This window comes from Telopea speciosissima, chromosome 10 (genome assembly GCF_018873765.1).
Source record: "Telopea speciosissima isolate NSW1024214 ecotype Mountain lineage chromosome 10, Tspe_v1, whole genome shotgun sequence".
NCBI classification, from domain to species: domain Eukaryota; kingdom Viridiplantae; phylum Streptophyta; class Magnoliopsida; order Proteales; family Proteaceae; genus Telopea; species Telopea speciosissima.
This window is the reverse complement of record NC_057925.1, coordinates 40104868-40119147: the sequence shown is the minus strand read 5'-3', so window position 1 is coordinate 40119147 and position 14280 is coordinate 40104868. Positions and strand designations below refer to the sequence as shown.

Here is a 14280-nt window from a genome sequence, read left to right as displayed (position 1 = left end):
ACATACATCCCCCCCCCCTCTGCGGTGATACACACACACATACAGAGAAAGAGAGAGAAAGAGAGAGTATTTTGAAGGGGAAGCTGAGATTACTATCATATCAATGCTGCAGGCAATTACAATGCACATGGTGAGTTATGCAGGAAAGGCAGAGATGCATATCCTTGTGGCCAAAGACATCATTCCTAATCCTAAGCTTCTGGCCAAATGTTTTGAAGATGCATTACTTGAAATGAAGGATGCTGTTGTCAACTCCACCAAAGTCCAAGAGGTCTTTCGAATTATTTACCATATACTGAGGAGGGGAAGATCTTCAATTACCTGTTCTAATTGTTATAGAAAAGTTCAAAATGATCTGGTTATTAATTAACCAAAGTTAGCTCACCCTCCCCCCCAATCTGAGGATTCCAAACCCACATGGGATAATGTACAATGGACATCTTGTAAAATTGGGGATTAGAGAAAAGATAAATATGATTTTTACCTTCTGTGTGAGGTTTCCATTTCTGAAAATTTAATGGCTAGCTTACAGACCCATCACAAACTGCAAGCATATACCAAAGCTGCCTCTGTTTTCTACTTGTGCTGTTAATGGATTTGATCAGTAGGGTCTGATACCCGATCAGTGATCCAGCTAAAATATGTTACCAGCACCTGAAAATTTCACTTTTTTTTTTAAATTCTTTTTTGTTGGGACACTCAATAACACCACATTGCACCATGGAACAAACAAATTCAGCTCATCTGGCATGGAAAAGAAATGTTTCACAGTAGAAGTAGTCCATTTGCTTAAAAAAAACAATTGAGCAATAGGGGTGAAGTTAGCTTAGATTGAAACTGTAGTTTGAAACTTGGAACAGACATGGTTCAAATAAAACCAGGTTCTCTAAACATTATCAACAGAAGGGAATACATTCTTTTCTTAATCTTCTTAAATCTTCTTACATCTCTGTGACATGTGATTGGGTGCTGCTTAAAAGCTTAAATAGTGGCTTATTGTAATCAAGTGGCTGCTCTCTCTTCCTTTCTGGACTTACTGGACCAATGGTTCTTGTGATCTGTGGTCTTCAATTCAAAATTGGAGAATTAACTTGGAAAGGATTTGAATGAGTATGGTGGTAGCATATGATTTGTTTTCTGTTAGTCTTTTCTTTTATTTTAGTTATTTGTAAATTCCAAGTTCCACTTGATGGGTCTTTAGCTCAAATTGGTAGAGCACTTGGAACATGAGCACGTTCCAGGCGATGGTGGTTCGAATCCACCAAAGCCCTTATTATTCAACTGTTCATAGCATAGTTAGTTATGGCAATAATCTACACAATTTCAAGTGGTGTTTTCCATTATCTTTTTCTCTCACATAAGTAGTGGGAGTAATGTTATTATATATATGTACTTAAATAAAATGGATATAGATTTTTGACCATATGTATATACTTAAATTAAATAAATACTGAGTTTTGCTTGGTTGAAGTAACATAACACCAATTAGTTCTAATTTTGAAATTTGGATACATGAAAAATTGGGAAAGACTATTTATTTTGATAATCCAACTGACAGACTCAGGGTAACCAAACAGTTTTTAATATGGATTCAACAAGAATCCAACTGCCAGACTCTGGGTAAACAAACAGGTTTTCAGAAGTATTCCATCTGACAGAACCATAGTAACCAAACAGTTTTTTTTCTCCTCACCTACGAATCCACTAGACCCAGATTCATAAGAATCCGATCCAAAATCAGAATCCGTCTCCGAAGAAACCTCCAACCAAACACAACCTAAGAGAATTTGCTATCCTGAGTTAGTTGGACTACTATTGTCATAGAGTTTAACATTGTATGATTTCAGGGCATTTAGAGTTTTAGACTAAAATAATGGGGCCCATGAGGTCCAATATATGGTTAATTGTTACTAAGTCGTTAAGGCCAAATATCAGTGGCTAATTGGATCCTTTTACTAAGTCGTTAAGGCCAAACCCAAGATATTTGCCACAACCTCTACTGTTACATGCAATTCTTATTACATGTCTTTGGAGTGTAAGTCCAAATTAGGGAAAAACTTAACTTATCAAGTCAATCCAAATATTTGCTACATGGATAAGATCCCAATTTTATCGATAGGTAGACCTCATAGACCTCAAGGTCCCTGCTCACATGTAAATAGAGTTTGTCACATGACAAAATAGAAGTTTGAAAATCAAGATTACGGCTGAGTGCACAATAGTGGTGTGAGTATTGCAAGAGTGCTAAGCTCTTACATAAAATTTGAAAGATTGATCCATTCCTTGAAAAAAACTAAAGGAAAAACAAAAGTACATATTACATACACAGGAAAACCCCAAAAAAGAAAGAGTTGAGCATTGACAGTGCTAAGCTCTAACAGTATACAAAATTACATCACCGTTGAATTACTATATACCCTGGATGCTAACAGTCTATACAAAAAATCCAAGATGTTCTATGAAAATTTTATCTCAGCATAAGGACAAGCTCTTGGGAGAGCTATCAACTTTCGAGCAATTAGAAACTTTCGCTTTAAGAAGTTCAGGGTAACAAGGAAGCATTCGACATGGGTGATAACCATTTCCTTCAAAATCAATGATTCCTTGAGCAAAAATTTTACTAGCCCTATTTCACGGTTTCGTCCCATAAAGCCATTGATCTCAACTTTCTTAAGATGATGAGTTAAACAATGAAAGAGAAGCAGCTGTGACTCCCAAAAATTTTCCCCATCAAAATCAAAAATATCTAAGTATTCAGGTTCTTCTATGTAGTCCTACAAAGTCACATCAGAAACTATTCAGTTAGACATAAGCAATGCATCAATAGGCTTCGGATAAAATGGAAGAAACTAGAGTTAATTTTCCTTACCCAATTCATGTCAATAGAGTCACCAATATCTATTGAAAGAGCCTCCAGATTAGGAGAGCTCCTCAACAAGCAAGCTAACCCAACTAGTCCATAGTTGTCCAAACCTGTTTGCAGTGTTAAATGCTTTAGATTGTGGAGTGGAGAAGGCAAACTTTCTCGAAACCCATCGAGGTCCTCCACAATTGGCAGAGCCTTGGATATGAAAGGAGAGTCAAAATATGAAAACATTAGAACTTGTTCTAGTAACATTAAGAAAAACCACAAGCAATGTATATCTCCCATGGCTTAATTTCCTAAATATTTCCCATCAACAAATCATTAGTCCAAAATTCATTGATAAAAAACCAAGTACTCAAAAATAAATGGTTCAGCATCACTATCTCCATAATTGGTGGCAAAACCATGATAATTGAGCTCATGCACATGGTAAGAAGCAGGTACAATTGTAGAAACCAGAAAATTTATGAGCAACATGCCTGATTTACATAATCTGGACTCTTTGATGACCATTCTGTTTTCCCTGGAGTCCTATGTTGGTCAACCAGAGCGTTGATTACCCTAAATTGAGAACTGTGTTTATCTAAAGAAAATTGCAAAGTATTGGTATTCACGTGCTATTTCCATAATATGAAGATGAAATCGTTAAAAAGAAATTAAAACTTTTTCATAACATAACATATTGCCTTTCCTTTAAGGGAGAGTAACCTGTCTTTTTCTAGTACAACACATCGCAATATACTTGTTCAAGTGGAGGGTTAGTCCCGAACATTAAAATGAAGCTTGCTGTAGAAATGTAAAATTGCAGACAAGGGTTGTAAGAAAGGATAATAATAAGATTTTAGACAAACGCTTATGATTTTCTGTGTGACTGACCTAGGAAGGGATTCCTGCGCTGCCCAAATATCTGGTACATAGCTCAGTTGGGGTCTATATTTTGTGGACAGGTAGGTCCCCAAGCTCCCCTTCTCACATATTAAATTTCATCCCAAACAGAGTTTTCCATGTGGCAAACTAGAGCTTTGAAAAATCCGGACAATGAAAGAGTGCACACTAGTGGTCTGAGTACAGTAAGCGTGTGTGTCCATACATGAGGATGCTTGCCAATGTATAGGAGGGTTTCTTATTGAATTATGCTCTGAAATTTGATATGTGGCTAATCCAGGCAATGTCCCCTCTATCCAACAGTCGGAATAACAATTTCTATCCATGTGGGACAATGAAAGTGAGTACTGCAAGAACCCCTTCCTAAGCAGGCTGCATAAAAGATCATGTTTTCTAATCGTATACAGAAATTGTACAATCGCATCCACCATAACTATACATTATTTTTATACAAATAAAGATAAGGGGTAGGTAGAAACTAGCATTCCCAATCTGAACAAAGAAAAAGACAGTTTTAGAACAAGTCCATAACATCCAATCCATCCCGCCCCCAAGCCTGTCCTATGACTAGTAGGACATTGTAATACCTAGTCCCAACTTTTAATTCACCAAATAGAGTAAAACTGAAAGTAGAAACCTCTTCTAAAGAAAATGACCAGCCTAGAGAGGCCTGCTAAGTATAGAACAACAAATAAACTACAAAAGAAACAAGAATTCTGAAAATACCCTTACATCTACTTAATTAAAGAACTGCCACTGCACTCAACTTGGAGTGATTATAACTTCTAATCTACTTGACCTATAATGAAACTGTTTTAATCCCATATGTTGCGGGTTAAGCTCTATCTAATGACATAAATTTTAATCCCAGTAGTACCCCTTTGTGAACCACCCAGACCAAAAGCTCTAAAAGTGGCCTGGTGGAACTTGTAGGATGGTTTTCATTATCCTTTTCTCTGCATTATTGTCAATGCTATTTATCATCTCATCAATTAAATTTGTACTTTAATCATTTATGGAAGGGGTAGCATTAGGCCTTGAAAAATTTTCTAGTGTACTCCATCAGGGGATCCTAGTTGAAGAGTGGAGGGTCTATTCCTATAGCAGTCTCTCTTTGCAGCTGAAACCCATACTCCTTAGGAAGCAAATTAGAGAAACTGGAATGGACTATTTGTATTGGATTGTGTTTTGCAGATGTTTTTCATAAAGAACCCTTTCTCTGTAAACTTTTCACTGTCTTCTGCATATTAGGTTCTCTCTTCTATTAATAAAATTTTGAATCAGTAGATAAATCAAGATTAGTTTCATTTGTAAGATGCAGAAGCTAGAAAGCACTATTCAGTTCTTCACTCCATTTAGAAAGTAATGATGTTGTAGTTGGAGCATGGTCCATCTTGGTTTTATACTTTCATCATATCTTCTAGAACAAGATTTTGATACTAGAAGTCAAAGCAACCTCAATGAAACAGTAAGAACATACCTGGAGACACCAGCTTGACAGTGTCAAAGCCCTGGCATGATCCATATCCTCTAGAAGCTCACAGAGCATTTCACCGTGATTTGTAAAGAGAACATCCTGTGGAAACTCCAATCTTGCATCAATCAGCTTTGATAAATTCTTTAAAGATAATCCATCCAGCAACCTCCCCACAAACTGAAAGTGCAAAAGACTTGGAATGTTTATATGGTACTCAAAAACCGGATATCCCGTATGACTTTTGCATGAATCCATCCATAAGTGCTTGAGTTGTGACTGTGGAGCGTGAATAGTAAGTTCCTCAGGAAGATAACACCTCTTCAGATGTAGGAATTCCAGGTGAGGACAAATAGCAATTAGATCTTGAACCGACGTATCAGGTAATTTAACTTCTGTCAGAATCACAGTCTCTAGATAAGGAAAACTCTTGTGCTCTGATGACTTAAACAAACAAAAGTTTAATTTCATAGCTTTCAACAATTTGGATGGATAAGGACATGGAGGCAATTGGTAAAGTTTTTCAGGACAATGGTCTTGATCATGACATCGACCGGAGAAGTTAAGATCGATCACAGGGACATTTGTCAGTGCAAAGCGAACCCATTGATCAGCACGAGTCGAAAGGTCATAATAATCAAGACAGTGAAATTTTATCCTGAGTTCACGAATGTTTTGGCTCTCATGAAATAGTAAGGATCTATCAACCAAATCCGCAAATTGCTTCTTCCATTTCCACATCTTGTAGTAATCTCTATCTTTTACCAGTTCAAAGAAATACCTAATTATTTCTTCATTATAAAAGTTGGGTTCATGGAAGTCTAGAACAGGAATACAAGTCCAGAGGTTTCTCCAACTCTTGGACAAGAAGCTTGTTCTGAGGGCATCTTTGGTTGAGAGAAGAGAGACAATATGGCGCAGAATTGGCTCTGGGAGATGACTGATCCTATCACAAGTCTCTTTGTTTCTTTTTCGGCGATTTCTCTCTTTCATCTTCACCTGTTCTGTGCATAACAAGTTTCAAATGAGATGAATGGTGAAAACTGTAATCGAGTAGCAAAACCTAAATGATGCATTGCAGAGTTCCTTGGATTGGATTAAGATCAGATTAAAAAATGTGATTAGAACTGTAAAGGATCAAATGATTTGTGAGGTGTTCGTTGTATACCTGAGACCTGAGGTGAGACCTGAGATACCAGAGCGTACCTGTTGAAGCTACTTTGCTATTCCCGCGCTTCGTCTTCGCGGTTAAAATGAGGAGGGAAATGGGTTTTGACGGATGACAAAAAGAACGAGAATGCATTTGGGTTGCGAATTAACGTGACAGAGCACTCTTGGCGCATCCGTTACACGTGGCAAGAGTAATGCTCTTTTTACAGAAGTACCCTCAAGATGCCTTTCTTGGACTGTGTTTGCTGATGATGCACGATGACACATTATAGATGGGAGCGGTGGACTTTGATTCCATTACACAGCCCAGGCCTAGCCCAGTCCGAGATCGGACTTGGATATCTCAGCCTAAGACCAGTCATGTTGGGCTCAGTTCAATCCAATCCGGCACTGATTGGCCTGACAACCATTATGTTTGATGCAATTCTGTAAAGTAGGGAGAGGGATAGGCATATAGGAGGGGTTCAAAAGGAAGGTGGGGAGAGGGAGGGAGAGATAGACACAATGGGACCTAGCTTATTATTCGTGGGCGATGTGCCCAACCTTTTCCCATTTAAGTATTAGGGGAAGGATTCTCTAGTTTGATAGGCCACGGTAGTTTGGGGATACATGAGGGATAAAAATAATTATTGTGAGGGTATTTCAGACACTTAATCTCATGGAAGTAGAGTTTATTCCATTTTCAACAAACCAAAATATCCCATCTTTGTTTTGCCAACTAGAAAACTTATCGTAAGTATTATTAAGGGTGTTAAATGGTTTGTTTTGGTGTAATTGGTTAGGCTTGGTTCAGTGCAAGGATTTTTAGGTGAAACCAAAACCAAATCGTTTATTAAACGGTTTCAATTATCGAAACCAAAACCATTTAGTACACGGTTTTGGTTTTTCGGTTTTTAAAAGGTTTAGGTTTATCTGCCTTAAATGGTTTCGGTCAGAGTCTTGGATACTTGGTTCCTAAACGGTTTCCCTATTTTACACCGAATTTAAATGCTTGCTAGATGTACTCAACAAGCCACGTTGAAAATGACAGAATTCTAATTCAAAGAGAAGCCAAAATATTCATAGAAACATTGAATACTATTATACTAATGTATTTGAATGAATCCAACCCAATTATTTTTTTTTACAAATTCCACATATACACTTCTACCAAATCCATGTTTGACTTTCATTGTTTTCAAATTAAGTAGCAATCTATTGTGTAAAACCATTAATGGTTAATTATTGCAATTACATATTACTAATAATAGCCACAAAGAAGAACCAACGAAGAGATTGTTTGTCCAACTGCCTAGCAGCTAAAATAAAGATGCAAAGTTTTTCCAAAGAGGGAGAGGAGGAATTTCGTTCTTAGTCCCAACAGACTCGCAGCCCAGATTCATTTAACCCATTCATATGATAGAAAAATATGCCAGTAGGGATTCGACACAGGATCCACAAAAAAACACAATGTGAATCAATCGGTATCCATTTCGAGATGTTTGCTATGACAAGGATTGTGCTCGTAGACCAAGAAGCGGAGGCCAACTTCGAACATGTGCTCGTACAAGTAGACCTCCCCCTGCCTTGGCCTTACATGCATTTTTTTGGGGTCGAGGAACTTTAAAACTAACCCCAAGGGGAATCTGATACATATCCATAAGATCCCCAAGAGAAACTTATTCATAGAAATCTTAATCTCAAAGACCACAGACGACCTAGCAGCAAGAATCAACCTAGCAGGAGTACCAGTATCACCGCCCACCTTAGGGCGATCACTGTCGTCCACTTTAGGGCGCTTCACCAAAGATTTCTCTCCTACAACAGGGCTGGGATTCTCAAGCACTCAAACTTCAGGACTACTAGTAGAAGAAGTAGATGAGGATAGGGTTCTCTCATAATCAGGCTCTGAACTCATACCATGGATATGATTAGGATCATCCTTAGCCAACCCTCTAGTGGAAATGGAATCAATAGACCCAGACATTTCTAGAAAAAAGGAAGAAGAGAAACACTACTGATTGGCTCAACTCAAGAAGAACAATGGAAAGGGAACAAATTCCTCTCACTACGACCTCCGGAGAAGACGGGAACCAGAAGAAAGAATCTACAAGGACGAAATGTAGGAATAAAAACTTGAAAAGGAAGCTAAAGTTCTCATTATACAGCGGATTTGAAAGGCCTGGATGCACTCACACAAACAGTTAAGATATGCTTATCCCAGATATCACGGGATCGTGACGACGTGTCAATTTCCCTTCGACTCCCCGAGAAGCAGTGGAAGCGTACGGAAATGACAGGTGCAAAAACCTAGAACCCAAAATTTGAAAAGCTCCAACTTCCGCTCAAAGCTTCACGAGTTCCCAAGACAACCACCATCTCTTTGATTCCTTCCTCGTGGCATGACGAAATACACGGGATGGCCCAGATATGGGAGTACCATGCAACTCATACTTGATGACCTGGAAGAACTACAACTGTCCATTCACAGCACAACACATGGATCCATTGAGGCAGGTCATGACTCCCCAAAATAAAAACCAACTCTAAATCAGGCACTTACTAATCGTGCCTTACTCGGAATAGGAAACCTATTCAGTGGTATCTCAACAGCCTAAGAAGGCTCGATGTACCACGGATTCAATCCCCAAATTGGCAAGAGAATCTCCCCCACGACCTTTGAATATCGAAGCTCAACACATGGAGGATTCTCCATGCCTACTACGTCTCCCAAAAGGAAACTACTAGCTTGGGCAAGACGATGAACCAAAGAGGGATTCTCACCACAACCTCATGACACAAGGCACTTCACTATAAAAAAGACCTCACTCGAACAGGTATGGATCAAACTCTTACTTGTGCACTCTATAATTCTTCATTGTTGCCAAAAAACTGACTTATGCATCTGAGAATCCCCCTCAGAGTCCGCTCTGGTCATCTCTGGTATCTCTTTTGTGAATATTGCAGGTCTGCCCACGTCCGCATGTCGTATAATCTCCACTGCAGTTTTTCTGCCACAACAGTGGCTAATGGCTGCAATTTTTATAACATAGGGTTAAAAGGACAGAATCAAGATTCCTAGCTACCGATTTACCATTTCCAGACTTGATGGACCTCAAGCCCATAGAGATTATTAGATCTAAACATTGTCTAATCGACTAGCACTTTCAAGCTTTCAACTCTAGCCCTCAAAATAGGTGACTAGTTAAAAAATGGATGGAAATTTGTGTGTATTGTACAAATCTGACCCCCTTGATCCCGCTGCTGGTATTTGCAGAAGCACTTCATCCGTGAATGAAACTAGTCATTACAAAACTGAGTGACAGTTACAAACAGATCTCTAGCAAAAATCAGAATGCACAAACCCAAGAAACCATCAAAATCACTAATAATAGGTAATTGGGAGTTGGAACGCATGGCATCTTCAATCCGTGATGAATGAATGTTGTTCATGAATGGGGTCATATCCGGCATTCATTATAATATGCTCATACCAATATGACTGTGATTCAAGAAGTTAATGATAGGATCATAACAACATCTAATGTTACATGCAATTTCTATTTATTACATGTCTTTGGAGTGTAGTCCAAATTAGGGCAAAACTTATCTTATCAAGGTGGTCCAAATATTTGCCACATGAATAAGATCCTAATTTTGTGGGCAATTAGACTTCAAGGTCCTCTGCTCACATGTAAAAAGAGTTTGCCACATGGCAAAATAGAAAATTTGAAAATCAAAATTGTGGTAGAGTGCACAATAGTGGTGTGAGTATTGTGAGTGTGCATGGAAATTCAAAAGAGAGGTTATGTGATTGAACTTAGGTTTCAACATTTGACAAGTAGCTAATCCAACGCATGTTCGAGCTATCCAACAATAAGAATTAAAATTTTGTGGGACCCACATGTACAAACACAGGCAGGTTCCTAGGGTTTCATTACGAAACCTTTGGTAGTGCTATTCAATTTGCAATGGTCTCACTTACAGGAGAAACAAAAATACATATTACATGCACAGGAAAACCCAAAAAAAGATAAAGAAAAAAGGAAGTGTTGAGCATTGACAGTGCTAAGCTCTAGCAGTATACAAAATTACATCACCGTAGAATTACTACATACCCTGGATGTTAACAGTCTATACAAAAAATCCAAGATGTTCTATGAAAATTTTATCTCAGCATAAGGACAAGCTCTTGGGAGAGCTAATAACTTTCGACCAATATTAAACTTTAGCTTTAAGAACTGCATGGTAACACGTAAGCAATTGATATGGGTGATAACCATTTCCTTCAAAATCAATGATCCCTTGAGCAAAAATTTTACTAGCCCTATTTCACGGTTTCGTCCCATAAAGCCATTGATCACAACTTTCTTAAGATGATGAGTTAAACAATGAAAGAGAAGCAGCTGTGACTCCCAAAATTTTCCCCCATCAAAATCAAAAATATCTAAGTATTCAGGTTCGTCTATGTAGTCCTACAAAGTCACATCAGAAACTATTCAATTAGACATAAGCATTGCATCAATAGGCTTCGGATAAGATGGAAGAAACTAGAGTTAATTTTCCTTACCCAATTCATGTCAATAGAGTAACCAATATCTATTGAAAGAGCCTCCAGATTAGGAGAGCTCCTCAACAAGCAAGCTAACCCAACAAGTCCATAGTTGTCCAAACCTGTTTGAAGTGTTAAATGCTTTAGATTGTGGAGTGGAGAAGGCAAACTTTCTCGCAACCCATCGAGGTCATCCACAATTGGCAGAGCCTTTGATATGAAAGGAGAGTCAATACATGAAAACATTAGAACTTGTTCCAGTAACAATAAGAAAAACCACAAGCAACGTATTTCTCCCATGGCTTAATTTCCTAAATATTTCCCATCAACAAATCATTAGTCCAAACTTCGTTGATAAAAAACCAAGTACTTAAACATAAATGGTTCAGCATCACTATCTCCATAATTGGTGGCAAAAGCATCATAATTGAGCTCATGCACATGGTAAGAAGCAGGTACAATTGTAGAAACAATAAAATTTATGAGCAACAATATGCCTGATTTACATCATCTGGACTCTTTGATGACCAATCTGTTCTCCCTGGAGTCCTACGTTGGTCAACTAGAGCATTGGTTACTCTAACAAGAGAACCATGTTTATCTAAATAAAATTGCAAAGTATTGGTATCCACGTGCTATTTCCATAATATGGAGATGCAAGCTTTAAAAAGAGTGAACAAGTGCCTAGTGCACTTGGTAGCTTGTGCTGCGTAAAAGCCCATTGCAACCAGGAGGTCTTGGGTTTACATCTTCCCTCCCCCCCCCCCCCCCTTAACTATCAAAAAAAAAAAAAAAAAAAAGCATTAAAAGGGAATTAAAACATTTTCATAACATAACATATTGCCTTTCCTTTAAGGGAAAGTAATCTGTCTTTTTCTAGTACAACACATCATAATATACTTGTTCAAGTGGAGGGTTAGTCCAGTACATTAAAATGAAGCTAGCTGTAGAAATGTAAAATTTCATACAAGGGTTATAAGAAAAGATAATAATAAGATTTTAGACAAACACTTATGATTTTCTGTGTGACCGACCTAGGAAGGGATTCCTGCGCTGCCCAAATATCTGGCACATAGCTCAGTTGGGGTCTATATTTTATGGACAGGTAGGTCCCCAAGGTCCCCCTCTCACATATCAAATTTCATCCCAAACAGAGTTTTTCATGTGGCAAACTAGAGCTTTGAAACATCCGGACAATGAAAGAGTGCACAGTAGTGGTCTGAGTACAGTAAGCACGTGTGTCCACACATGAGGATGCTAGCCAATACACGGGAGGGTTTTTGATTGAATTATGCTCTGAAATTTGACATGTGGCTAATCCAGACAATGTCCCCTCTATCCAACAGTCGGAATAGCAATATCATCTATTCATGTGGCACAATGAAAGTGAGTACCACAAGAACCCCTTCCTAAACAGGTTGCACAAAGATCATGTTTTATAATCTTATACAGAAATTATACAATCCCATCCACAATAATTATACATTATTTTTATTCAAATAAAGATAGGGCTAGGTAGAAACTAGCATTCCCAATCTGAACAAAGGAAAAGACAGTCTTAGAACAAGTCCATAACATCCAATCCATCCCACCCCCAAGCCTGTCCTATGTCTACAAGGACATTGTGATGCCTAGTCCCAACTCCTAATCAACCAAAGAGTAAAACTGAAAGTAGAAACCTCTTCTAAAGAAAATGACCAGCCTAGAGAAGCTTAATAATTATAAAACAATAAATAAACCACAAAAGAAACAAGAAACTGAAAAAGCCCTTACATCTACTTAATTAAAGAACTGCCACTGCACTCAACTTTGACTGATTATAACTTCTAATCTACTTTACCTATAAAAACCATTTTATCCCATATGCTGCGTGTTAAGCTCTATCAAATGACATAAAGTCCAACCCCAGTAGCACCCCTTGTGAGCCGCACAGACCAAAAGCTTTACAAGAGGCCTGGTGGAACTTGTAGGATGGTTTCCAATGCCCTTTTCTCTGAATCACTGTCTATGCTATTTATCATCTCATCAATTAAATTTGTACTTTCATCATTTATGGCAGAAGTTGTAGCATTAGGTCTTGAAAAAAATTACTAGTGCACTCCATCAGGGGGATCCTAGTTGAATAGTGTAAGGTGTATTTCCTATAGCAGTCTCTTTTTGCAGCTGAAAGTCATACTCATTAGGAAGCAAATTAGAATACAGCTACCTTAGCCAATGACCAGAGAAACTCGAATGGACTATTTGTATCAGATTGTGCATTTGTGTAATGTAGATGTTGTCATATATCTGTTAACTTTCCTCTGTGTTCTGTATATTAGTTTCTCTCTTCTATTAACAAAATTTTGAATCAGTAGATAAATCAAGATTAGTTTCATTTGTAAGACGCAGAAGCTAGAAAGCACTATTCAGTTCTTCACTCCATTAAGAGTAATGATGTTGTTTGGAGCATGGTTCATCTTAGTTTAATACTTTCATCACATCTTATAGAACAAGATTTTGAGACTAGATGACAAAGCAACCTCAATGAACCAGTAAGAACATACCTGAAGACACCAGCTTGACAGTGTCAAAGCCCTGGCATGATCCATATCCTCTAGAAGTTCGCAGAGCATTTCACCGTGATTTGTAAAGAGAAGATCCTGTGGAAACTCCAAGCTTGCATCAATCAGCTTTGATAAATTCTTTAAAGAGAATCCATCCACCATCCTCCCCACAAACTGAAAGTGCAAAAGACTTGGAACGTTTATATGGTACTGAAAAACACTATATCCCGTATGACCTATGCATGAATCCATCCATAAGTGCTTGAGTTGTGACTGTGGAGCGTGAATAGTAAGTTCCCCCGGAAGATAACACCTTTTCAGATGTAGGAATTCCAGGTGAGGACAAATAGCAATTAGATCTTGAACCGACGTATCAGGTAATTTAACTTCTGTTAGAATCACAGTCTCTAAATAAGGAAAACTCTTGTGCTCTGATGGCTTAAACAGACAAAAGTTTGATTTCATAACTTTCAACAATTTAGATGGATAAGGACAAGGAGGCAACTGGTAAAGTTTTCCCAGACCCTTATCAGGAGAAGGGTTCGGATTACGATCACAACCAGAGAAGTTCATTTCGACCATTGGGGCATTTGTCAGTGCAAAGCGAACCCATTGATCAGCACGAGTTGTAAGGTCATAATGATCAAGATAGTGGAAACTTATCTTAAGTTCGCGAAAGTTTTGGCTCTCATGAAGTAGTAAGGCTCTATCAACCAAATCCGCAAATTGCTTCTTCGATTTCCGCATCTTGTAGTCATCTCTATAATTTATCAGCCCAAAGTGGAAATAAACCATTAGTTCTTCATTATAA

General features: G+C 38.1%; 2 protein-coding genes and 1 long non-coding RNA gene across 3 annotated transcripts; 1 reads left to right on the top strand and 2 right to left on the bottom strand.

Annotated features, from left to right (window-relative positions):
* Window positions 1-2456: 2456 nt before the first annotated feature.
* On the bottom strand, window positions 2457-8361 carry LOC122643551 (putative F-box protein At1g49610). The gene is made up of 5 exons (XM_043837165.1): window positions 8295-8361; window positions 8083-8192; window positions 5232-6224; window positions 2870-3061; window positions 2457-2774 (listed from the first exon to the last, which is right to left on the bottom strand). Exons 1-5 carry the CDS (start codon window positions 8359-8361, stop codon window positions 2457-2459), a joined length of 1680 nt encoding a protein of 559 aa, XP_043693100.1.
* A 2142-nt stretch (window positions 8362-10503) lies between these two features.
* Window positions 10504-14224, bottom strand: LOC122642927 (putative F-box/LRR-repeat protein At5g54820). The gene is made up of 3 exons (XM_043836542.1): window positions 13470-14224; window positions 10945-11136; window positions 10504-10849 (listed from the first exon to the last, which is right to left on the bottom strand). The coding sequence occupies exons 1-3, from the start codon at window positions 14214-14216 to the stop codon at window positions 10532-10534; spliced, it is 1257 nt and encodes a 418-aa protein (XP_043692477.1). The 5' UTR covers window positions 14217-14224; the 3' UTR covers window positions 10504-10531.
* On the top strand, window positions 11150-12000 carry LOC122642929. Its single transcript, XR_006330131.1, has 3 exons — window positions 11150-11276; window positions 11658-11667; window positions 11965-12000. It is a non-coding gene; the product is annotated as an uncharacterized LOC122642929 (long non-coding RNA).
* Window positions 14225-14280: the final 56 nt, after the last annotated feature.

Bases quoted from the DNA above. Each gene is read 5' to 3' on its own strand.
- LOC122642927 (XM_043836542.1), bottom strand. From the start codon at position 14,216: ATGCGGAAATCGAAGAAGCAATTTGCGGATTTGGTTGATAGAGCCTTA. The intron at 11,137-13,469 runs GTATGTTCTTAC...TTCATATCAAAG, and splicing joins TGTCAAGCTGGTGTCTTCAG to GCTCTGCCAATTGTGGATGA. The intron at 10,850-10,944 runs GTAAGGAAAATT...GTGACTTTGTAG, and splicing joins ACTCTATTGACATGAATTGG to GACTACATAGACGAACCTGA.
- LOC122643551 (XM_043837165.1), bottom strand. From the start codon at position 8,361: ATGTCTGGGTCTATTGATTCCATTTCCACTAGAGGGTTGGCTAAGGAT. The intron at 6,225-8,082 runs GTCTTTGAGATT...TGCACAGAACAG, and splicing joins TTGCTGCTAGGTCGTCTGTG to GTGAAGATGAAAGAGAGAAA. The intron at 3,062-5,231 runs GTATGTTCTTAC...TTCATATCCAAG, and splicing joins TGTCAAGCTGGTGTCTCCAG to GCTCTGCCAATTGTGGAGGA.